General features: G+C 30.3%; 1 protein-coding gene, 1 long non-coding RNA gene, 1 other non-coding gene and 2 pseudogenes across 4 annotated transcripts; all 5 read right to left on the reverse strand.

Moving 5' to 3' along the window:
• Positions 1-1,643: 1,643 nt before the first annotated feature.
• Positions 1,644-2,162, reverse strand: LOC129319677 (calcium-binding protein CP1-like). Its single transcript, XM_054964768.1, has one exon. It carries the CDS (start codon positions 2,160-2,162, stop codon positions 1,644-1,646), a length of 519 nt encoding a protein of 172 aa, XP_054820743.1.
• A 2,338-nt stretch (positions 2,163-4,500) lies between these two features.
• On the reverse strand, positions 4,501-4,683 carry LOC129321123 (U2 spliceosomal RNA; annotated as a pseudogene).
• A 241-nt stretch (positions 4,684-4,924) lies between these two features.
• Positions 4,925-5,085, reverse strand: LOC129321122 (U2 spliceosomal RNA; annotated as a pseudogene).
• Positions 5,086-21,474: 16,389 nt separating this feature from the next.
• On the reverse strand, positions 21,475-21,669 carry LOC129321118 (U2 spliceosomal RNA). The gene has a single exon (XR_008595914.1). It is a non-coding gene; the product is annotated as a U2 spliceosomal RNA (small nuclear RNA).
• Positions 21,670-25,188: 3,519 nt separating this feature from the next.
• Positions 25,189-26,906, reverse strand: LOC129319372 (uncharacterized). Of its 2 annotated transcripts, none has more exons than XR_008595488.1 (3): positions 26,632-26,906; positions 26,371-26,480; positions 25,189-25,516 (listed from the first exon to the last, which is right to left on the reverse strand). It is a non-coding gene; the product is annotated as an uncharacterized LOC129319372 (long non-coding RNA). The 2 variants fall into 2 exon arrangements; XR_008595489.1 differs by having other exon boundaries at positions 25,189-25,689.
• Positions 26,907-27,337: the final 431 nt, after the last annotated feature.

A 27,337-nucleotide genomic window follows, 5' to 3' on the forward strand; every position in this document is an offset into this window, starting at 1 on the left:
AACATATAACTTTGAGTCCGATTAAGAGAGATAGAGGAAGGCCTAAGAGAATACTCTTGGAAGTTGTTGAACGTGATCTCTTAATTAATAATATTTCTAAAACCTTGATAAATGATAGAGTACAATGGCGTCTTACAATCCATGTAGCCAACCCCACATAGTGAAATAAAGGCTTGTTGTTGTTATTGTTGTTGTTTTGATTATAGGTTGTATTGGTGGTGTTCATGATTGTAGATTAATTACTGTATTTGCTTTATATTTTTGTTTGCTTTATAGGTTGTACGTGTTTCTTTTGTTTGCTTTCCAGTCTACTAGTGAGTGTAATAATTTTTTGATATTAATAAAATTGACTTTGTTTGTTCAAAAAAAAAAGAAAAGAAAAGAATGTGCTTTATCTTGAAACTCAAAAAATACAATGTTAAATAAGGATTGAAACAGCAAAATATTGATTCATATTAGATTTCATGAATAACCAGAGGTGTATAAGTTATGTTGGTCTATCTGAATCTATACATTAATATCTCTGATATATGGACTGGCAATCCTGCTGTTTTTTTTGCCTTTTTTTCAAAAATTAAATATCCTTCCTGTTCGAAGCAAATATTCTTTCATGAATGTAAGTGTTAGCTTTTTCAAGCTTTCAAAACAGAATAATAACTATAATCCTGTATGATCTTTTTTGTTGGATGAAAGCTTTCATTAGCACTCTTCATTTCTTTAGCCTTAATTTATTATTAGTACAGTTTATTCTATATATATATATATATATATATATTAGGAAACATAGTTCCCTCTCGAAATGAATGTATAAAATTGGATAAAAATGACATATCGCTACAAAAATATATAACAGGCAAACTTCCCAACAAACAAATAGCTTTTGGCACCATAAAGTATCAATTGAGTTAAGTTCCTATTTTTAGTAATTATTTAATTAATATTCTTAATTTTCATTATTTGATTTATATATAAGTCTATGTAGAGCCAAGCCAAGAAGAAAAAAAATCAGAGAAAAAGGAAAATCAAGGTGCTAGTTAGCACAGTTGACTTGGTGTTTTGTCCACTTACTTAACTTTTACACGCATTTACTTCCTTTTTCTATATATACAAAAGAGAAAATAATTGTTTATATAATTTTAAAAAATTGATTAATGATAATAATTATGTTTGGAATTTAAAAAATTAACTTAAAATATTCTTATATTTAATCAAAATAAGGTTGCATTAATAGTTTATTGTGATTGAAAATTATGAGTTTATAAGGAATAATTTAAAGAAGTTACAATAAATACTTATTAAAATATATGATTTTATTTATAAATAAAAAACAAGACAATAAGTAACAGTTTATGTTATGTATAGAAATAGAGGGAGTACAATTTTGGATTAATGACTTTCAGTTTTAACCCGGTCGATATTGTGCTTGACCCAAAAAAAAAAAAAAATAAAACTTAGTCATTATTGTGAACATTTTACACTCCATCATTTTCTCACACTCTCTCATTGAAACACACTGAAAAACACTAGCCTTCTTGAATCATCAAAATCAAATTGCTAACTTTGATTTATTTATAAATTATAAGAAACAACTCATAGTTAAATTAAAATAATGACACGATGTCTATAATGGATGAAATGGATCGTCAGGGTTCAAGACCAAGTATCCGAATGAAACCACCAAAGCTTACGCCGTCGTTTTGATCGCCGCCGCCAAGGGCGATCATGTCATCGATGTCTTGGTCGGAAACCGCGAGCCCAGCCCACTCCATGAAGCTTTTCAGATCTTTGTGGCTAAGCTTGTCATCATGGTCATGCATGTCCATGATTCTGAACACTTCCTTCATCACTCCACAGCCCCAAGCGCTTTTCCCGCCATCCGCCGCTCTTTCCAACACGTGCTCAAACTCTTCGTACTCCACGAACCCGTTGTGGTCGGTGTCCGCCTCCTTCATCATCGTCTCTATGATGTCTCTATTTTTGGTGTGGTCGTCCATGTCATGGCAAAACCTGTGGTAGAACGATTGAAGATCGTCGTGGCTTATTCTTCCGTCATGATCGACGTCGATCTTGTTGAACGCTACTCGAAAAGGTGTATTGATGGCGGCGGACGAAGAGGAGGAAGCATGGTGTCGGAGGAGGCTCCGGCAGCCGGAAGAACACATAAAAAGTTTTTGGGAAAAGAGAATGAAAGGAAACCCAGAGAAAGATGAGATGGGCTCGGTAAAATAAAGGCCCCATCGTCAAATATTGGTTTTGGGAAAAATAAAAATAAAAATATTATAAATAGGATATTTTATAAATCTATTTGTTTGGTGCGTTATTTTTTTTTTTGGCCAGCTGGTACGTCATATGCTTGTATGGGATAATTGTCAGCATTTTTTAACATTTTTATCAAAAAATCAAGTGAAATTGGGTTGCGGGAACTTATTAGAGTCACTTCAAGATAGAGGTAAAAATAGATTAAGCTGAATTAAATTTTAATTAAATAAGTTTGAACTTGTGTGGGTTAATCAAAATCCTAAGTTTAGTCTAAAACTTCTATGACTTTTTTTTATAATTCAAACTCTAAGTGAAACTTACTTAAAAGTAAATATTTTAAATAAATTTATATGTTAATTTTAAAGGTCTCATGTATCCTCTAAGATTATTAAAGTTTATATATACACACACAAATAACTTTATTTATCAACTTTAGGAAATAATAATTAAGAGGACTTATTAACTATGACACAATATGACAATAAAGTAGCGATATTAAAATTTATTAAAATTAATATATAGTTTCATTCTAATTGAAAATATAATTAATAAATTAAAAAAATTAATTAAAAATTAAATGGTAAAACTGATGTATCATCAATTTATTATACAAAAGTTAATATAAAAAAAACATATGTAAGAACTAACATGTTTAGTGCTTTCAAGTTTTGATTAAGAGGAAAAGCGAGAAAGGGATATAGTCGAATATTTCATAATTATTAAAACAAATATTGTGTGTGTGTGTAACGATATATGCATATATAGGCTTCATTTATTTAATTAAATAGCCTTAATCAAAGGTATGATCCTAGCCTATCAACAGATGATGTCTTTTTTTTTTTTTTACATTGCATGTATAAATAATATAATGAATGAACAGAAATATATTATTTTAGTTGTACGTAATCTATAAATGGGCTCATAATAATAATAATAATAATAATAATAATAATAATAATAATAATAATAATAATAATAATACGGTAAAACATATGATTTAATTAAAAGTTATACAGTTATTTCTAAAAATAATGTATCTATTATGTAGGCATGAAGATTAAATTTGTGAATTTTTTTTTTTGAGAGCATCAAAGCTGACAATGCTGACAATTATAAATTAGAAGTTAATGAACGCAGCATCACGGTATCACAGTAGACAGTAGTATCATTAAAAGAAATGATGGCTTTGTTTTATGCTAATGGAAAAGAAATAATGATATCGAAGAAAAAGCAGCGGACTTACTGTGGGAGGTGGTGGCGTTTTGTATGGTGTTTTGGCGCGGACAGTATTTGTATACGTATGCCATGACATCATTTGTGTTATATTGTTTTTTAGAAAAATATTATTATATGCGAAATTGTGAGCATGTTTGTTTTTCTTTCCTTTATTTTAAAATATTACCACCTAATGATAGCCTCGATATTTTTATTTAATATGATCGGATATCTTGCATTCGAATTCGAGAATAAGTTGATTAACCCTCTCAACTAATTGAATTAACTGTCTCGGTCTTTTTTTAAATTTTTTTAATAAAATACAATTTGCCATTATTTGAATTTTGAAACCATACAGGAGCCAGCGATCAAAATAAAATACCAGAGGAAGGAAAGCATTTGCACGACATAAAAACAATTCTGAAGAGAATAAAGGCAAGTAATAATATACCCTTTCAGCCAAATTACAGCTCACAAAAGTAATAATAAAATACATAAGAAATATATTCTGAAGAAAAAGGCAATAACCCTTCCAAATTATAATCCTCCATCAGAAGTTGATTTCCTATAAACTTTACTCTCTGATGGCTTAATGAAGTTAATATAAATTTCAGATTAGCTAAGTAGGCTCAACTCAACCCAGTATTGCAAAGCCGCATAAAAATTAATATTATTTAAACAAGTTCTACGTAAATAAAAAAAAGGGGCGTAACTATACTAAGTTACCAAGCCAACTACTCCAGCAGTAAATACCTAAACCTTGTAGATAAGTTTGAAAAAGAAATATTCCCAGTTCTAAATAAAAGATTTCTTATTTTTTAAAAAGTACATATGCAGATCAGTTTTAAATATTCCCCTCTTAATGAAAAAATAGAGAATGAAAATACTGCAAAATTAATTTAAATATTTCCGGAAAAAAATATTAAGAGACAAAACAAATTTTACCTCTCATTACTATTTTGTTGGGCCTTGATGTCTAGGCCCTTATACACAAGTGTACATGCGGTTTAAAAGGCTTTTGACTAGATTTGGCGAGTTAGGCCCAAGCTACACTGCCAACGCAAGGGCGATGCTTGAGAGCCCTAGTAGCAAGCTACTATATTGGACCCTCACCCTCAACAAATAAATTTAATATCGATCATGCGGACCATTAGCCCACGTACCAGGTATTAAATTGATAAGAATCATGATATTGAAACTCGAATCGGACCTACCAGGTCAACTTAAAAATCAGTGACCCGATCTCTTATTCGGTCTAGATTTACTTTTAAACCGGTGAGGGAATGAACTAATGGAACCTGGATTCAACCCAGTATAATCGGGTAGGTTGACTGGGTTAACTGGGTTATTATTTTTTCAAACAAAACCCCTAAAACGATGTTTTTTTGGGGGGATTTTTTTTTCATCTTTGATTTTCCAAAACGCTGAGTTCAAAAATAAAATAAAAAAAAAAGTAAAACTGAAGTCAAAAAATGAAAAATTAGAAGCAGATCCGGTTCAACCCTGATTGAACCACTAATCTATGACCCAATATCATAACCAATTTAATGACCAATTCGAGATAAGAACATATACTACACTTGATTTTAGCCAAAAGGCCAAGAAAGGTATGCTCGTTAAAGTCGATTTGCTCGGCTGATGTACCTGCTCGTTGCTTCGCTACTTGATGCGGGACTAAGTTCTAGGCTTAGACACTAGCATTCACTCACAGCACAAGCGCAGAACCTGGTAACACTTCACATTTCTCAAGAACTAAAATGAATCATTAGTTATTTTTGCTATTATATACATGTATATTGATTTGCAGATTTTCTAATTTTCTTTAGTCCGTACGAAATATGCTGAAAGAAGAGAAAAGAAAAACCTTACTTTATCATACCCCCAAAATGCTGGTTTGCTGTTGTTCCTATTCTACTCTCAGATTAAGTTTTCATGAAAGGTATATTTCATTTCTCAGCATATGTATGCATGTATGTATATTTTGTGGTGATAAGCTAATTAAGGAATGTGATTCCTGAGACCACTTCCTGCCACATAAAACTAGTGCTCGAAAGATATACACCATTGATCTCATGAGGAATATCCTCACAGTTCATTGTCCTGACAACATCCCGTGCCTTAGCTTTACATGAACATATACAGTTAAGTCATATAGTCTTTGGGGAATAATTATGCTGAAGGAAAAAAATTATGTATTTATAGAAGAAAGTGCTTAGAGAGCGTAATGATATGGAGTGTGAAGAAAAAAACAAGTTCAACAAGACTTCAATTACTTTCATTCAGTACGTTGATTTTTCTAACATCACACCCTAAGTTAAAAGAGACAAAAAATACTCAACAATGACAAGCTAGGGAAAGAATGCATGAACACATGATGAACAAATAATGAAACTAGAACCCAAAAAAAAAAAAAAACTTATTACAGGAAGCTAGGCAGATCAGATTTTTTTGAGGGGATAGTGAAACTAAAAAGACGAAAACATGAGATTTCAAGGAGCACTGAGAAGCTCAAAGTCATGAAAAGAAGGCATGGAAGTTCCAACAAGGAAGACTTTGATGAGAGCAAAAGCACATTTTGGTCTGTGCACAGCAACTACATGCCCTGCTCCTCTTGCTACCACAAAAGTTAGTCCTTCATGTTCCTGTGTCCATCCTCCCACCTGTTAACAAGTATCACTCACTTAACCACATCTGAATATGAATTATATATATATCTATATATATTTGCATGCATACATGAATAGTTGAGCACTTAGAATAAATCCGCCACCTAGCTAGTTTTGCATGCATGCACTCCTTTTGTTGTGCCACCTATAGTTTTCTCTTCATGCATGATGCAAATTCAATGAGAAGTTACGAGTCAAATTGATCAAATGCTCCATAAAAGAAATTTTAAAAGTGGGCTGTACAAGAATTTCAAATCAAAATCAATGCTTTTGAAAATGAAAATTTGCTATGTACTTCCTCTTCCTATTGAAAGATAACTATTTCACCTTTATATTTTTTTAAATATGCTATGTATTTTGATAATTGTGGGCCCAATCATATGTTAATGTAATACTCATCTTAACCATGAGATTTCAAGTGTTTGAAATTTAAAAGTTAAGTAAATTTTTTGTATATTTCAAGAGTTCAAAATTCAAAATGCTCATTGACCCTAAAATAATCAGTTGAAACTTTCATTTTTTCAAAAAATTAAATTTTTAAGTTATACTCTCATTATCAAAATTATAATGAAAATTATTAATTTATTAATATCTTAATAATGAAAATTAAAATTATAATGGATAATTTTTTTAAATAATGAATAAAGTATGGTATAATTAATAAAAAATTATAAACACTACTCAATATCTTATATTTTAAATCAAGTAAGGTTTATAGAAAATTCCTTATAATATAAACAAGAGGAAGTACTTTCTATAAGGGGGAATAACATTTAAATTTAAGAGATTAAATTAATAACAGTTAAGTCCATTAAAAAATAAATTTCTACAAATTGATAATTATATTTAAAATTTAAATGTATTGTTTCCAATTAAAAATTTTGAATTTATAGTTATTTAAATTGATATTTACAACCTATATTTTTTAAAAATATTTATCCAGAATCTAATTATCATTAATTTATTCTTTTACGAGACTTGACTATAATCCTAATCCATACTTCCTCTAATCCAATTTATAATTTACTTCCAGCATGTTAACTAAAATCAAAAAAATATTAAATCTCATTAATTCTTTCTAAAAATTTAATAAGTTTTCAACTTTACTCATAGTAAATATACATATTTAAATAAAATACTCTAGGATTTGAATGCAAAAAAAAATTGAATTTAATAAGAGAAAAGGTTAAAGATGAATACAATAATAATTAAGTGTTCTATAAATAGGATCAAAGTAAATACTCTTTCTTTGTCCTATAAATTGAATTAGAGAAGAACATCAGAATAAATATACCCTATAACCAAATTGCAACTAATTTACAAAACTAATAAGGTACACAAGAGATACAATCTGAAGAGAATAGCTAGTACCCTTCTAAATTCTAATTCCAACCCTCCAAATATATTGAAGTTATAAATTCAGATTATTCAGGTAGACTCAACCCCATAAATATTTTTTTTATTAAATCAAAGTCATAGGTACTCCTTCCATTTTTAAATGTAGGAAAATTTCAATCAACTCATATTTTTAAAAAAAATTAATTAATCATAATAATTATGTTTAAAATCAAATAGTTGGACTAAAATGCCTTATAATTAATGTTTATTTTTTCTAACTTAATGATAGTATCCATTTATGACACAATTTAAAAAAATATTTTTTGAAATTTGTAATTTTATTTATTATAAAAAAATATGGAGTAGTTTTTCTTATAAAAAGAATGAAATATTATTTAATTGCACTCAGAATTTGAATAATTATTCACCCAAGAAAGTTTATGTTCCTTCTCATCCGTCACTTTTCATCTTCACTTACGTCAAGTCAATGTTGGGCACTTGTAAAGATGTTCCAAGGGTATGACCTTGGATTTATATTTAATTTGACCGAAAGACAAAATTATACCAGAAAGCGTGTGAGTATATATATAAACTTTCAGGTTAAAAAGCTCCATCAAGAACGAATACCAATGCAGAAGGTGGACGAGGATTTGAAAGGAAACTTTACTCTTCTGTGCACAGTTTAATCCTTCTCAACACCCAAAGATGTCTGAAGTATTGAAAATGCTTGAAGGTGATGGCTTATAGGTTGAGAGAAAGAAATGGGAGGCTTTACAGAAGCTTGATGCATCAATGTTTTGTTGCTGTGAAAACTCATAGTATAAGCTATGGAGATCTCGTCGAACAGGATGATGAAGTCATGGAGAAGGCAGCCTTTGAAATTGCCAGGTGTGGAGAAGACGACGCTAGTGGAGAAGAAGAGAGGAGAGAGAATGAGAGAATAAAAAATATCAAAAAATTAGGGGCCCTACTGAGTATAAACCGACGTTTAATATATTCAATGCGAGGGTGATGAAAAATAAAATCTTTAAATTTAAAAGATATAAATAATTTATAATTAAATTTAAAATTATTTATAATTTTTTATATATACTTTAAGAATATTTTTAGCCGTCAGTTTTAAAATAGTTATAATTCATACCTTAAGAAGTTTATCTCACTTGCGATAATGTATTACTATTAACAAGTTTTGAATTAAATCTCTCAATTTTTTATATTTAAAGTACAGATTACTTTATGACAAGTTTATTCCTTCATAGTGCCATTACCCATTGAATTTCTTAAAGTGAGATAAACTTAATAAACGTGTACAAGGATAATCATAGTAATAAACTTGTACACGTTTATGACAAGTTTATTCCCTCTGATAATATTTTTTTATATTTAATAAACTTGTACACGTTTATTCCTTCAAACATCCTAACGACGATGACTTCCATAAGGATAATCAGAGGGCGATCAAAAGGATGCTTTAAACCCATATACAACCCAAGCATACATCTTAAATTATAGATATCAATTGAACTTTCATAGTGCCATTACCCATGATCTATCACCTGCTCTGAGGTAGACCAATAATTTTTTTTGTTGCCATCCAATTATAAATAAATTAATAATTTTTAGAAAATAAATTTTTTCATATTAATAATTTATTTTTTTAAAAAATTATTAATTTATTTAGAATTGGACGATAACGAAAAAAATTATTGGCCTACCCCCGAGCAGGTGATAAATCATGACCAATGGGATCATGAAAGTCCAATTGATATCCATAATTTAGGATATATGCTTGGATTATGTTTAAGTTTAAAGCATCCTTTTGATTGTCTCTTTGATTATCATTGTGAAAATCATCATTGTCAGGATGTCTTAAGGGATAAACGTGTCCAGTTTAACAATCATGTACTTTACAATCTTGTGTTAAGTATGACACATTATGACTTTGGCCATAGGTATGAAATTTTTTTATAAAATTTAATTGTCGATTTATATATTTATCTGTTTATATATAAATTTTTATTAAACAAAAAATTATATTTTTTAATTTGTGGGATAATAATAAACGACGTAACAACCCATCTTTTCTTTTAAAATTGTAAAAAAAAGACAAAGTTTTATGCACATGCAAGTAGATACTTAAATTGAAGACAATATCAAGATTCATTTATTTAGAATGTTTCACAGCATTTAGAGTCAAAAATCAAATCAATGATTGGTAGGTAGCCATGTAACCATATGATGATATGGATTCATCCTAATATCATTTCACATGCTACTCCCAACCAAAACAATGAACTGATCTATACCTCTAAATATAAAAAATTGAGAAATCTGATTCAACTGATTCAAAACTTACTAGTACACTATCCCAAATGAGGTGAGCTTCTCAACAAAATTAATTAATAATATATGTTATGGACCGTTTAAAATACCATTTTTTCTACGTTTTTCATGCATGTTTATGATGTGATGAGAACTCATTATGAGAATGAACAAATTTTAGAACGTTTGTTTATCCCCCTACTACTTTTAGCTGATGAATGTCTGTATTTAAAGGATAGAATTAAAACCATCTTTCTCATATCTGTCAACTCTTTTCTTCAATTTTTAATTAATTTTTTGTTATACTTAAATTAGGGCATATACATGTTTTCATCTTCCAAGTCAATCATTATCATCTTTTATAATTAATTAATATTTTCCATTTTAATTAAGTCTTATTTGGATTAATTAATCATAATGTATTCGAATTTCTAATACAATGATACGTGGCAAATAGTCTCATTCATGCTTTGACAATAAGTCAACAAAATCGCATAGAATTTAATCAAAGGATTATTTTCCCTACTGTTAAAAATATTACAATTTTTTCATAAAATAATTTTTTATTTAATATAATTAATTTTTTTATCAAAAACAATAATAAAAAAGAATGTTAAAAATTATTTTATTCAACGGTATCTTGTGCGTTAAATTTACTACTTTAAACATTTACTATCTTCAGTTTGGCCATTAAAATGGTTTGAGCTTACAATATATTTGTTAGTTTCATTCATACTAATTTTTTGTTTAAAATTAATTTTTATCAAAAACAATAATGAAAAGAACAAAGAAATATTTTATTCAATTATGTCCTGTGCACTAAATTGCCTACTTTGGACATTGACGATCATTAAGTTGATCATTAAAATAATCCGAGTTTATAATTTATTTATCATTTTCACTCATTAATTTTTTTGGCCTAATTATTGAGACTAATTATTTTAAGAGACTTCTTTGTCATTCATATTAATAAAATGAAGTAATTATTTTAAAGTGTCAAGGGACTATTTTAAAGCGTCAAGAGTCACAGCAGATCAAACCTTGTTATAGGCAAGAATTATACTTCTAAACCCAAATTTTTAAATTTTTTTAGAATACTATTTTTTATTTTCATTGTAAATCTTATAATTAGTTTTAATACCAAAATATTTGATGTTAAATTTTTAGATAATTATTATATTTTAAAAGCCACTATTATCCGTTAGTAAAAATATGTTTAAATATGCCAGAAAATATTTTAAAAAATAAACTGTCAAAGTCACAAAATTTAATCTTTTAAAATAATTTTGATTTTTAAAATAAAATTCATAAATAAGATATCAGAGATTTTGTCATAATATTTAAAAATATTATTATTAACTGGTAATTGTGACTTTTAAAATATAATAAATTTTTAAAAATTTAACTGCCAAATTATTTTCATATTAAAAATAATTATAATATTTAATTTAAAAATAAAAAATTGTATTACAAATTTGTTTAACAAATTTTGGATGTAAAACTATAATTTTACCAAAACATTGTTGGAGGCTGGAGGTACAAATGGGCACAAGTCACGCGTGATGTGGCTTTTCAGTTTCAGTGTGCTCAGGGTGTTATTACTTATTTCACTAAAGGATATAATAACAAAGTACCTTTGAAACAATTACTTTATTTTGTGGTACCTTTCTATCATTTATCTCTCTTGAGAGGGATTTTTGTGTCATTCTCCCTACAAAATATGAGTAACTCCCACCCTTCATGTGATTGCAATTTTCTTTCACACACATGTCCTCCTATTGGAGAACAGTTTGGCATATTACCAAAAACTAACTTTTTCTTTTTGTTGCTAGAATCAACTTTTATGGATAAAAATGCAATATTTACATATTATGGTTTATGAATAATATGATTTATTTTTCAAACTTTGTGTAACAAAAAAACTAACAAAAGAATAGATGAACTAAATCCATACACACTTTTGGCTTATGTCATTTTGGTTTATTAACATTTGTCAAGTCTCATGAAATATCTTTCATGGAGGTAGAGTATGAAGAAACCAAAAAAACAGAAACCAAAATGAAAGTGAATAGATAAAAGAAATTATGAGAGAAGAAAATTTGAAGGAAATGAAAAATGGTTAGCTCAAGAAACAACGCCAAGAGGCCGCGAAGATTGAAGAATGAAAGATCAAGAATAAAAAATTTTTTAACTTGCCTCAGATGCTTGTGGAGATCTCAGAGCTGAGACAGTGAAGACTTAGAACACTTAGCATGGTGAACAAGCCTGACATATATAAAAGGGAGAATTACTGTAAAGTCACACATAAAAGATGAAAATACAATAAAATCTCACAAAATGCCAAAATTCCTAGACCCTTTAATGTAAATATATTTTTACCCTCAATTACCAAAATGGCATCATATTATTATATTATATTATGCTAGCATTTACTGGGAGAAGCCTTGCATAAAAGCCTATATTTTCTGATGTTTATAATAAAGCATATTACTTTTGTATTTAAAAATAATTAAAAGTTTCATAATATATAAAAAAAATTGGTGTAGTCAATGCAATTTTAATGTTTCAGACCCATAAAGATGAAATAAAGCCTATAAGTTATATGAGTGAAACATATATAATCCAATTTAAATAGTAAACGAACATAACGCACCTCATTTGTAAATATGGCCCATGTTTGTTTAACATGCATGATGAATGAAGACACCTAATTTAATACTTACACTTAAATGGTTTAATTCATTTTACACGGTTCCAACATGGGTAAGAATTTTATATCCTATGATGCACAAGAAACGTTCATGATAACATTTAACATGATAAATCAATTATATCATGTCATAAACAATTTTTCCAATACAGTGTCAAACAATATCCAATAGCTAGGATGGAGGAGTGATTTCTGGTAGCGACGCAATGAGCGTTGAGATTGTTCCAGAAATTTATTTCATTTCCTTCATCCGTGGAGGAGAAGAAGACTGCAAAGAAGAAGAAGAAATCGATCAAGAAGCGAAAGATAGTAAAGCCAAGAATAAATTGATGAAGAAGAAAAAGGGGAAAGAGCTTATAGAAGCGAGAGAGGGAGAGAGTAGAGAGACGGGCGAGACGATGATGAAAAAGAAAATGCGTACCTTTGTATTTCGTCAGATGAGATAACTCCACAAGGGTTGCTCAGGCGTCAGAGAAGAAGACTCGGCCATATTTTCTCCGACGACCAGATACTAAGATCTGGCGGTGGTGCAACTAAGATTGAGAATGAGGAGCTTGGGGTTCCAAAAATTTCAGAGAATAGAGAGAGGGAGAGAAAGAAGTGACAGACGAAGACGAAGGAGGAAAAGGAACGGATAAAGAAGCGAGAAGAAGAGAGAGAGGAAAAGAGGTAGCTAAGTGTAGCAGCCATCCGTCATGGGACTGAAACAGTGACTACAGTCTATAGAAAAAATGCAGAGCATCGTTCAACGGACATAAACGATGAGTATAGCCGAGATGTGAGAATCGTTTGATGCTAAAATGAAATGCTCTCATTGAGGACATTTTATATATATGTACATGTTCTTCGAGGTTACGTTGATTACCACTTCCATTCATCATAGGTGTTTTCACTTGTGAACAACAAAAAAAAAAAAAAATCGTTAATGATTTTTTCATATATAAAATAAAAAAAATTACTATAACCTTCTAGGTTTCTTGTTCTCTTTTATTACAAAAAAATAGTGCAGGAGTGAAAAAAATGAAGTGTGCTATCCAATTAGTATTACTTTCAAACCATTGAATTGCCATGTCTTCCATGGAATGCATTATACAATATTTGTGTAGACACAAATGCTCCTACTGTCTCATTGCTAGGAAGTTGGATCACAAAGATAACCAAAAACTTGAGAAGTTTAATCACAACTAAGGTTACTATTTTACGTTTTCCCCTTAGATTAAAGCTAACCTTTGGTATATTGAGGTTTATAAAGTTGGAACAGTATAGGTTTTGGTTCATGGTGTATTGATCTAATGTGGTCAAAAAGCATGATCAAACTAATGATGTATTGATCTTTCAATAGAATCAAATGGTTCAATTCAGTTTTCCTCAGTCAATTATCCACATGAAGAAACAAATAATGCTTTGTGTAATTCGAACATTTTAGCCTTGGTCAATTGCTCAAACTAAAAGACAAATTTAGACCATAATAAGAATATAATTTAACAAATCTAATTAAAATGTATTTCAGTTCAAAAATATTTAGATCTTTTATATTTCATTTTAGCCTAATAGATTTTAATTTTAAATTTATTAAATTTAAATTTAGTTACTTGTATAAGAATATAATTTTAATTTTCCTTTTTAATATTTTACAAATCTAAAGTCAAACTAAATAATAAATAACCTTAATAAAAATGAAATCTAAAATTTTAAAACATACAAAAACTAAAAGAAGACCTAAAGATAATAAGATAGAGAGACTTTTTATTACAAAACAGAGTTTGAGATGAGAGATATAGTGAATGGCGTGAGAATGTGAAGTTAAGTGTGAGAAAATGATTAAAGCTAGCAATGATATTATCTGTTGTCACAATAACTATAGAAAGAGCTTTTTTTGCTAAATTTGTAAAAAATCGGTTGCATAATTGAATGGGAAACCTATGGTTTAATAGTATTGATAATAAGCTAATCATTTAATCGTGTCAAAACATGAAACCACATAGAGAAAACTTGTAAGGTATGTAAATATTTATTTTATATATTAAATTTTTATTTTTAATTATTTTTACATTTTATGTAATTTTAGAGAGAGAGAGAGAGAGAGAGAGATGGACACGATTGTGATTCTCACTTGTCAAATGGACACAATTGTGACAAGTCCTAATTCTCATTAATCAAAATGTACTATTAATGCGATTATTTTGCATTTGGTTACAATAATTTAAAAAAAAACATTACACAAAAGCCAAAATAATTAGAAGCCGTTAAATAACTTCTCAAAATAGTAAGAAATTTTATTTTTCTTATCAAATTTTGATTATTTTTAAAAACTTAAATATTCTAAATTTTTTTAAAAGTACTTCTTCTGATTCTCTATATAAATCACCTTTTAAAAGAAACCAATTATCCTTTTTATAAGTCAATTTACATTAAAAGATGAATAACTAGTTACTTTCTTCTAACTTTTGCCCTTTTACAATTTTCTATTAGTAGAGTAAAAGGTTATAGATGATCAGAAACAAAGTGTTTTTTAACATGATGCATTTAATAAAGATAAATTGAGAATTTTCTTTTTTTTTTCAGACTATGTCATTAATTCAACAACCTTTTTCAAATTCTGGTCATATGGTGAGCATTGTTAAAGAGTTTAGATTCAGTAAAATGAAACTGACCAACAAAACTATCCTCTAATATGGTGAGATCAGAAGAAGTGTTGGTGTAAGAAAAACCAACTTTGACTAAAGATTCAATGAACAACAAATTTGCCTCTGTGAAAACGTCAAAATTTTGCAACTGGGTTAAGCAAAATAAATTACTCAGCTCGGCGATTAACGAGCATAGTCGCATATCATGAACTTTATAATTGTTTGTTCGTGTTAAGAGTGCTGGTCCGAAGACTTCCAGGTATCATTTATTTACTGAGCTGTAATGATAGAAAAAATGTGGATGCATCAGGGAAGTGGCAAACTCTTAATGCTGGAGCAATCCAACACTGCCAGCCGGGGCCTTCCTGATTGTGGACCTTGGTCATCGTCAGACCCGACTGAGACGTTGGGGTGAACGGTTTGAGGCAGCGGATCTCCACTGAGTGATGGCAGAAGAAGGAGATCGAAGATAGTGAGAGACGAGAGATAAGACCAGAGACAGGTAGTTCATAATATTGTAATGGTAATTGATCTGAATAAAAAACAACCTCGTCAAGCTTATTAGAATAATCAATTCCAGCCATGGTAATCGATTAGTATTATTTTGAGCTGTTTGGATAAATTTCATTGAAATTGATTATTTTACCTAAAAAATCAATTATTTGTTTTATCCAAACACGTAGTTAGTTTTTGGATGTGAGGCAGCTTCAAAGAACCAGTAAAACAATGCTCTCCCAGCGTTTTGGTTCATGGTGATATAACATACCCATGTAATGTGCGAAGTTAACGTTAAACATATGACCTGGTAGCCTCTCGACCTAGTCTCATTGTTGCTGGACAATCAGTTTCGAGGAAGAAGATGAAGATGACTACAAAGCAAACCCAAGATTGGGATGAAGGCACAAGCCCAGAATGGTGGCTATTATGGCTAAAATTTGAGATAGAGCAGCAAAAAGCTTACGCTTTGCCGTGGATTCTAAAAAGACAGAGGACAATGATTATTTAGGAGTGTGACTCCTGAGGTTTAAATAAACAAAGATTTGTGTTGATGCCAATTATGATGCTTGCATGGCTCTTTCGCAAAAAAAATACTTCTATTGTGCCGCCTTGTGGTCCGTCTTTTCCGATGTTTACTTATCACTTTGATGTATATACACCATCCAGACTTTTAATTTGGATGATTCAAATTTAACATTTTTATTTTTTTATTTATATTTATTAAAATTAAATTTATAATTTTTTTAGTAAATTTGTTTATTATAACTTTAGATAATATAGATTTCATCTAAATGGTCTAATTTAATAATAAAATTTTTTATAATTTTTATAAATTAACTATCTAAATGTATCCTGAATGGTCCATATTTAATATTATTTTTTATAAATAAAATATTAATAATAAAGATAATATTCTAACTAGAAGTTTTTTAAAAAATTAAAATAAATAGAAGTTAAAAATTTTAAATTTAAAATATTTAGAGTAAATGTGGATAGTTAATTTATAAAAAAATTTAATATTAAATTTATATCATTTAAACTAAATCTATTTGTTCCAGTTGGTTGATAAGCAAATATATAAAAAATTTTAAATAATTTTAATAATTTTTTATTTTAATAAATATAAAATTTAAAACATTAAATATGGATTATCCATGTTTTTCATCAAAAGTATGAGTATCATGATACATCCATCACCTAGTTTTGCATACATGCACTCTTTTTGTTGTGGCTCTTATAATTTTCTCTGCATGCATGACGTAAATACTATGAGAAGTTACAAGTCAAATTAATCAAGTGCCCCATAAAATAAATTTTAAAAGTCGCCAGTACAACAATTTCAAATCAAAATCATTAAATCAATGCCTTTTAAAAATGAAAATGTGCTACGTACTTCCTCTTCTGATTCAAAGGATTGACTATTTCACGTTTTTTTTTAAATAATGTTAGTTAAAATTTTAATTTTTTTTTAAAATATTAATTATACTTTCATTAAATAACATATATTAGTATCTTAATAATAAAAATTAAAATTATAATGGATCATTTTTTTCAAATAAATAATAAATAAAGTATGAGTATAGTTAATAAAAAAATTATAAAAACTACCCAATATATTATATTTTAAATCAAGTAAAGTTTCTAAAAAATTCCTTATAATATGAACAAGAGGAAGTACTTTCTATAAAAGGGAATAACATTTAAATTCAAGAGAATAAATTAATAAAAAATAACTTACAAATCTTGTTACAAATTAAGAATTATATTTAAAATTTAAATGTATTATTTGTAATTAAAAGTTTTGAATTTATAATTATTTAAACTGATATTTAAAACTTTTTAAAAAAATTTATCAAGAATATAATTATCATTAATTTGTGCTTTTATGATTTGATTGTAATCATAATCTATACTTTTTTTGATCATATTTATAATTTACTTCCAACATTTTTACTAGAATTAAAAAAAAATCTTAAATCTCATTAATTCTTTTTAAAAATTTAATAAATTTTTAACTTTACCCTTATTAGATATACATAATTTAAATAAAATACTCTATGGCTGGAATGCCAAAAAAAAAAATTACTCTAGAATTAATAACATTCTTAATATTTAACAAAAGCAAAAGGATAAAGATGAATACAATAATCATTAAAATGCATTATCAATAGGATAAAAATAAATGCCCTTTCTCTGTCCTATAAACTAGACTAGAAGGGAACATCAGAATAAATGTGCCCTATAGCCAAATTACAGCTAATTAACATAACTAATAAGGTACGCAAGAAATATATTCTAAAGAGGATAGCTAGCACCTTTCTAATTCTAACCCTCCAAATATAATGAAGCTATAAATTTCAGATTATCCAGGTAAACTCAACCCAGTAAATTTTTTTTTTTATTAAATCAAATTCATGGGTACTCCTTTTGTTTTCAAATATAGAAAATTTTTAATAAACTCATATATTTAAAAAAATTAATTTATCATAATAATTATATCTAAAATTCAAATAGTTGAACTAAAATACCCTTATAATTAATGTTTATTTTTTTCCAATTTAATGATACCATTCATTTGAGTCAATTTGGAAAAAATGTTTCTTAAAATTTGTAATTTTACTTATAATAAAAAATAAAAATATATAGAATAGTTTCTCTTATATTTAAAAATAAAATATTATTTAATGCCCTCAAAATTTTAATGATCATTTCTTGAGAAAGTATGACAATAAATGTAATACTCTTCTTTCTAAACCTCAGTTAACTCCAAAACTGAGGTAAAATCACTATGTAGAAGCATGGAAATCCATATAATACTCTTTAAATCCACATATTTATCCATAATCAGAGTAAAATCACTATGCATAAACATGGAAATCCAATACCTTGTAGCATTTGCAAAAGAAGTGAGGAAACATCATTTTAAGCAAAGATATTACATGCGCCATGACATATAACATATGCATTGTGACGTGTCATTTTTGTGTCACACGCCATGGTGCATTGCACAAAATTTGATAGTATTTTGCTATCAAATGATAGCACCTGAGACGAACTTCTGATATGTCCCAAAACTCTATCTAATGTCTAATTGACATGATTTAGGTGTCTATAGAGATCTTTCTCCTGACTCTAACTAATGGCACTACCTTCATACCCAAATCATTTTTCTAACCAAAGTTGGACACCCGCTTTAAATCTTTCTCCTTTTTCATATAAATACACAACTAGAATGCCTAAACCATAATACAAATGCCAAAAACATACACCGACTTTTAAACTACACTTAATGGATTATGATGGACTCATGCAACATACTACAATCAATCAAAAATATGAATATTAAAATTTCAACACTCAATCCCTCAATTAACAAAAACAATAAGGGGAGTTCATTTGGCATAAACCTACATACCATCATTAATATCAATCACTTACACAATAACGTACTCACACTAGTATTTTAGCCCTATTAAGTTCTATAATCATTTATCAATATCTCAGGGTACAAAATATATGAGATATTTTTAACCATAATCCAAGTAGTGAAAATGAATTGTATGTTGTCTTAGTTAGCAAATAACTTCAAAATACACATAAGAGGCCTACAAGTAGGATTTACGCAAAATTCTTTCCCTCCATCATTTTCCCCTGTCCTGATTTGATGAGCTAGGCCCTGTAATATTGAAGAACGAGAGGTGAGTACAACCACTCAATAGCCAAGGTCAATCAAGCCTATACAATTGTATATCAATTAATTATAGATGCAAATAGCAATTAAATAACTTTATAAGCATCACATACTAAATTATAACTACAGCCTCGGCTACAAAACTAACAACCATGTGATCAGGCATTAATGCATATTATCACATTTATTTCACAAATACACATCTTGAGGTCGAAATAATAACAACCATATAGCCAGAAATAAAATGCATGATCAATACCAACTTCATACTCTCCTAATACCTCTGACATGAAATCGGTGGTTATTTAGTGGCTATGTCCATAACTCAAACTAACACAGCCCTAAGGAGCTGTCAGGCCATAACAAACCCACTCACTTGTGATTCATGACTTCCTTTAATACTAATCACCATGAGGCGTCAAACCTTAATCTAGTCTCCTCATGAACCGATAGAGATTAGCTAGGTTTAAGTTCCTTGAAGAGCAAGTGGGACGGTCCCTAATCAACCAAGAGACAATGACTACCTCCCAATTCCAACTGTCGGTGTTAAGACAAGCTTTCGATTCCAACGATAAGATGTCATTACCATGTGAATTTACCACACTCCTCTCCCTAGGTGAAACTCCTACTAATGATTATACTATGCATATATTGACACCTAGTATGTCATTTAAATAACATTAATCACATCATATCATGTTCACACAATTTTGCTTCGTTATACTCCACATAACTCAGTATGTATATAACTCATGACATTTATTTTCAAAAATATACATGCGCTATACTCTCATCAATGTGTATGACTATGCACTTTATTCATGTCAACAACATGCATACTTGCACATTACATCCTATTACCAAATTTGCATTACATGAGTTTACTACATCCATTAGTTACAAAAACAATCTTCCAAACACATAATTAACTAACACACAAAAACATAAACTAAATTTTTCCTCAATTATCTCAAACCTTTGAGAGGTCAAAGTTTACCCCTCAAAACACAAGCTTTCTAAAGCTTTTCTCAAGCTTGAATGGTGCCAATTTGGTTACTCTACAATGAAATTGTAAGAATATCATCATTATCCCTTATTTAGGAAATTTACAACATTCTAACTCCACAATCTCTTTTTATCAAAATCACAAATTTACTCCCAATCATAACCATTGGATTTGTTATATTTCAATAGCTCACATTGTCATTAATGAACTATTAAACTATTATTAATGGCTTTAAAACAACTCCAACTTCCTCCATTAATGTCATTTTCAGCTATTAATGGCCCTCACCAACTAACCATCCATAAAACCATTAATACTATGTTTAAAGTTCTAATAACTCTATTTAAGTTAATGGGTTCTAACTTATAGCTCATATGAGTCGAAAATCATTATCCTAACTCCCAAACTAGAAAAAAGGAAAGGAGAATGGAAGTAAAGGACATATGGGACTTTTATTTGATGTTAAGAGGCCTCGAAATATCTCTAATAATCCTTAAATTTATGCCCTATTAGAGCAAATGGCATGCTTTCATTTTCTCCTCCTTTCTTCTGATTTTTTACATAGACGGTGATTAATTTGAGAAGAAACCTAGCCATGCGTTGTGACTATAGTACAAAGAGGTCTCTTCTCACTTATTGCCATTTGTGTGCTGTGCTAGATGTGTTGCACGCCACGGCATGTAGTACAGAGGCTCATTCTTTAGCTTATCTCAATTTTTAATGCCTAAGTGACTTAATTTTACTTTGAACCTGTATTTAAGGTTAAAATCACAACTGAACACACATATTAGATCTCTCTGGCTACACACTACATTAATTCACTTAATTTTCCTAATTAAGCTTAGTTAATTAGGGTTAAATTTTTTATGATGTTACAGTTAATACCATCTACAAAGATAATACTAATAACATTCTAAAAAAACAAAAAGGGAAGATTCTTGCTAGGTTACAATATAACTGGGTTGTAAATGCAAAAGCCTATTTCAACCAAATTGGGCCTCATAACCTAAAACCAATATTCATAGGGTATGTCAGGCCCATATATCACAATGGAAAGGCTCTTTAAGTTACAATACAATTAGGTCATAATTGCATAAGCACACTTCAATGAAATTGAGCCACGAAACTTAAACTAAGATTTAAAGGGGTATGCTAGGCCATGTTGTAGTGCAACACAAGGGTGACACACGAGAGTCCTAATAGCAAGCTACTATAGTGAATCCTCCCCCTCAAAAAATTAATTTAAAATCATGCGGGTTGATGGCTCACGTATCACATTTTAAATTGATTAAAATAGATACTACGCTTGATCTTAGCCAAAAGGTCAAGAAAGATATGCTTCCAAATATAGTTTGCTCAGCTTTTATACCTACTCATTGCTTTGCTCATACTTTACTAACTGATGTGGGACTAAGTTCCATGATTAGACAAAACCTATCATTCTCAACAACTATATTGTTAAAGCCTCGAAGCTCATCACTAAAGCTCTTCCAAGTATAGTTAGTAATATGGGTCAACTTGCGATGAGTTGGTATAACTTGTATCTTGTGCGAGTTGTATTTCTACTAACCCACTAGCCTGTAACGGGTTGGTAGGTTAATGGGTTAAACTTTTTTTTCCTAGCCGAAAAATTCTAAGTTCATTGAAGTAAATTATCATAACAAAGACAATACAAGAAAAAATAAAGTTGGGATTTGTCCATAGCTTGACTATCTAATAACTCATAATTCAAAAGCCGTTGAAGAAGATTTGAAGATTGATATATAAATCATTTTAAATATCTCTAAAAATGATTCATATACCACTCGAGATGGCATTACTTCAAATGGCAACATAACAAGAAAGAGTTTAAACTCCATATAACCTTAAAAAAAATATGGATATATTACTTGTGCCTACTTGAAAATATTTTACTCAAATTAAATTTTGAAAAAGTCTTTGGTTGGGTGCATGCTGCACTAATGTACTTGATTGGTCATAAATTTATAACTATCTCAACAAACTAAATATGACAAGTAATAATGGCAGTATGTAATAAGTACATAATTTGAATTATTTTAATAATGTGAATAATGGTGAGGGTTTGAGAATTGAGAGAATGATCTTTCACTTTATGTCTTAAAAAAATTAAGCACGCCAACCCATTAACCCACAAGTTTGCCCTCTACAAGTTCAAGCTGTGCAGGGTAGGCTAAAATTGTCTAGCATAGAAATGAACATGCTTTTTGAACTAAACCTGCATATTTTTTTTGCAAGTTGAGCCCACCAGCTTCACTTCCAAGTGACTATAGTACCTATCTACTTTTGCTCCCATCAAACTGCATTGCCAGGCGCCTTTCCTTTTTAAATATATTCTTTCTGTGAAGTATTGATGATAAATGATGTTGGGTACCCGTGGATGTTTGAGTTCAAATAATTTATGAGAAAGACTGCATTATTCTTATGTGTGAATGTGTACTTGTGTTCTGTTATGATTGTATTTTACATGCTAATTTAATTTAAAGTTCTAAACTTGCCAAGAACTCTGACCATATAAGCCAGTTTTCTTATGATGCATTCACTGCTCATTTATTTTAGTCAAATGACTTTGTCCTTTTTGAATTTTTAATTCAAGCCTTCATCAATTGTCTGGAAAGAAAGTTGGTATTTACTCTTGCTTTAGACCATTGCAAGAAATGATGGATCACTTGAATTCACGTAAATTATTGGTCAAAGGAAAAAGAATTCATGTAAACTCTACTCTATAACATCATCACTCCCTCACCTAACAAGGAATGACAGACCAATGACCCAAGTTTTTCTCATAATATAAGCTGTCAACAAGGGCCTATTTTGGCTCCAACAAACACTTGGAGGAGCTCTTGGTCAGGTTGTTCATCCTTATGCAAATGATGTGAATCTGAAGATGAAGATGTTCTCCACATCCTCCGTGATTGTGTTTATGCCCAACACCTTTGTTGTAAATTACTACCAAGAAGGTATCACACTCAATTTTTCAATGCCTCTTTGCACGACTGGATGAGCTTGAATCTGAAACTGAATGTGACCTGTAATAGGTCCAATAATTGGAATTTAATTTGGGGTGTTGCTATTTGGAATTTATGGAAATGGAGAAACAATTTTGTCTTTCAACAAGATTTCCAAATGCCTATAAACCCTGTGTCTATAATCTTAAGAACTTGGAAGTCTTTTGTTGCCTGTGGTGATAACAATATCACATTCAGATCTGTAACTTGTAATGAGTTGCAAATATGGGATCCACCACCAAAAGATTGGATCAAAATTAATGCCGATGGTGCTGTTTCTACCTCTCAAAAGAAAGCAGGCTGTGGAGGAGTTTTGAGAGATCATTATGGTTCATGGATTGCTGGATTTTGTCAACTAATTGGTTACTGTAATCCCTTTGAAGCAGAAGAATAGGCTTTGCTCAAGTCCCTCCAACTAGCTTGGGAAATGGGTTTCAGGAAAATTATCCTGGAATCAGATTCTAAACTTCCAGTGGACTTGATATATGAAACAACTAAGGATATGAACAAGTGCAGCTTGGTTTTTGTTGAAATCAATGGATTGCTCCAACTTAATTGGGATGTTCACATCAGGAAAATTCCACGTGGCCAGAACAAGGTTGCTGATACGTTGGCAAAAGAGGGACTTCTTCTACAAGCCGTTTTAATTCAACTCCCCTTTCCTATAAGAATTTAGTGCACAATGAGTGCTTGGGATCTCAGTCCCCTCTTCCTTTTTAATTATGTACTTAGGGCCTAGCCCTTCTCTGATATCAAAAGAAAAAAACAAGGGCCTATTTTCTATTTTTGAAATCTATTTTTTCATTTTAATATTTTTAAAATAAAAAAACTTGTTTGGCTAATAGTTTTTCAAATTTTTGTTTTGGAAAACAGTTTTTAATTTTTTTAATTACAAGAAAACAAAAATAACTTTTAGCCATTTATATTCCTATTTTTTAAATTTCGAAGGTAAAAAGAGGGAAGCAAAAAATAAAAATTGTTCCCATCAATGGCAAATGTTGTAATTTTGTCCCGATAAAAAAAATAGAAATCACACACCTCGCTTTCATCATCGTAGGGTTCGCCATCGCTCTGCCTTTGGTGCAAAGTCTTCAGCATGGCATAGAGCCATTGCGACCCTTCTTGTCAAAGTCCCCTTACACGATGCTACCTTTGAGAAGTCTATTACTAATTTTTCAAAGGAGGCATACATTTGTTCCTTTTTATCCATCGCTTTTCATCTTCACTTAGGTCAAGCCACTATTGGACAGTTTTAAAACTGCTCCGGGGTATGACCTTGGATTTATATATATCAATCCATTGCTTTTCATGTTGCATAGAAATTTAGAAGACCTTAGATTTGAATTTATAATTTGACCAAAAGACAAAATTCTATCAGAAAGTGTTTGAGTGTATATATATGATTCCAATTTAGAAAGATGTGGTTGTTGTGAAAGCCATAAGCCTTGGTGTGTTTGCTGTTTAGGTTTGGAATCTTGCTTCTTTAGCTCATCACAAGTGACAAGACCTTGGATTTTGGATAAGATGCTAACCAGAAAGGTGTAATGTTTCTATGTCAATGATAGACATTTTATTAAATTTGGCAAATGTTAATAAAACAAAATGACACGAGGTAAAAGTGTGTAAGGATTTAGTTTATCTACCTTTTTTTTTTTTTAAGAAATTGTATCTGCCCTTTATATCAAGCATAAGATATCCAAATTCTTTTAGTACAACATGTCAGTCTGTTTCGCTATATAAAGTTTGAACAATAAATCATATTATTTAAAAATCATAAGATGTAAATATTTGATTTTTATCAATAGAAGTTAAGTAACAAAAGGAGGCCAATAAAGAACAAATAACAGAAAGGGAGAAACTGAAATGAATGTCATGGAATTTTTACACGGTGATCTGTCTTGAACCAGTCTCCAACAAGAATAGGGAAGTCACCAGTTGGAGAAGGGAAAGGGACAGGAATCTTAGGACGGCCCCAGATTCTGAGAGAACCAAATGCACCTGCAGCTTTCTGCATTCCAAGAGACGGGAAGTAGAAATAGCTTCCAATCTGATCCTTCACCAGCAAATTGCATGTGAAGTTCTTCCCAGGTGGGATAGGGCAGTTTGTTCCAAACACTCCGTGCCTTGCCATGAATTCCTTCGTTGCTGTAACCCATTCCTGCACAATGATGAAACTGATCAAGTATTTGGTACGCCACACTTCGTCATGGCGTCTAAAATTTCAAGAGGCATCTAAGATGTCTCTGTGTTTGATGCACTGGTATTTAAGGCACCTGGTGTTATTCAAGATGACAGAATGCAGAGGATGATATCACTTTTAAGTGTTGTCTCCTGCCCAAAGTTTGAGAAATTGATATAAGTACCTTTAAATATTTGAACTGTGAAAAGAAATTTAGTTATCAGAGTCCCATCGTATTTTTGGTGAGGAATAGGCACAACAATGGTTTCAATTATAATATCAATCAATAACTAAAGAACTGTCAAGAAAACTATCATCAGAGTTCTGTAAGTCCATGGTAAGATTAAGATATGAGATGCGATTATAAGAACTTGATATTGAAGCTGTCAGGGATTCATAAGATTAATCTTTATTCAATTCATAAAGCAAAAACCATGCCAAATTCCTCAGTCGGTGTTTACGAAGTATGATAAATAACCTACATGTGTTGTTCCACCAGAGTGGCAAAAATGGAAACCAAGCGCCTGTGTATGTCTATATATATGTGTGTGTGCCCTCATTTTTTGACATTATTCTCTTTTATCATTTATTTCAAATTAAACTCACGACAGTTTCTTTAATTACCCCCATTGACCTCTTAATTAACGGAATATGCCTGCTAATAATAGAAAGATAATATCTTGGCGAGATCTACTGATTTATAAAAGTCGGAAGCAACAAACAAGGCAATGCTCCACAATAGTAGAAATGAGGAACGTCCTTATTGTGTAAATCTCCCAGGATCTAATGTTCATAGCAAAAGAAACAAGAAGAAAGAAAATGCTAGGAGTTACCAAGAAATGAGAAGTGGCTCTCTAAGGTAGTTGAACACGGTAATAATCAAGTTATCATTAGTAATAGCATCAATGTGAGGCCCAGGGAACTGGCCATTGATCAAGATCACCTGCAAAATTGAAAAACACAAGCCAAATTGGATCTTGAAGAAAAAAAATGCCCAGATAAGCAAAGATAAAAACTACCCAGAAAAAATTAGTAGTAAAAGCACATGCAAATCCAAGATGGGAAATCCAGAAGAGAGTGAATGAACGAAGTACCTGTTGCTTAACACCGAGAGGGTAAATATCACCATAGGTGACTTCCAGGTGAAGAACCTATAAGGGTCGTGAAGAACCTATAAGGGTCTCCACACTAGGCTCCATGAAGCAGAAGAAGAAGGAAGACAAAGAAAGAAGAAAGAGCAATGCAATGTCTCATCCTGGGTTTAATAATAGGGAATAACAGATCTGTGAAGTGTGAGGAAGAAGGAAGAAGCAGCTCAAAACGGAGGAGGACTCAGCATTGGTGGAAAACATAATTGTATGGGGTTTGGATGTATATATATATAGGGGTGGCAAAAATGGAGAGAGGGGACAGCGTCAAAAATTGTTTGGCCTGAGACGAATGGCATTGGCACGAGTTGTCAGTAGAGTAAATGTATGAGTGTGTAGCCCCCAAAAAAAAAAAAATCTTTTGAATGGAATCTTATCATTTAAATTTCTCTATAACTACAATTAAACTTCCCATGCTCTTGGTATGCAACAAAAATCTAGATGAGAAATTATAATTTTTTCACTAAAGGTGCAGAAGTGAGAGAAAACATGAGCCATGCAACCTACTAAAATCTATATGATGTATATGCTTAAAGTATTTGTTACAATCTAACATCATCAAAACATGTCCCATCAACTCCCATGCAGCCAAAAACTCAAAGATTGAATAGAAAAAAGATATAGTAGTTGCATGAAACTGAACTGAATATTG

This window comes from Prosopis cineraria, unplaced genomic scaffold (genome assembly GCF_029017545.1).
Source record: "Prosopis cineraria cultivar Desert tree isolate PC_DT_omini unplaced genomic scaffold, ASM2901754v1 PC9, whole genome shotgun sequence".
In the NCBI taxonomy this organism is placed as follows: domain Eukaryota; kingdom Viridiplantae; phylum Streptophyta; class Magnoliopsida; order Fabales; family Fabaceae; genus Prosopis; species Prosopis cineraria.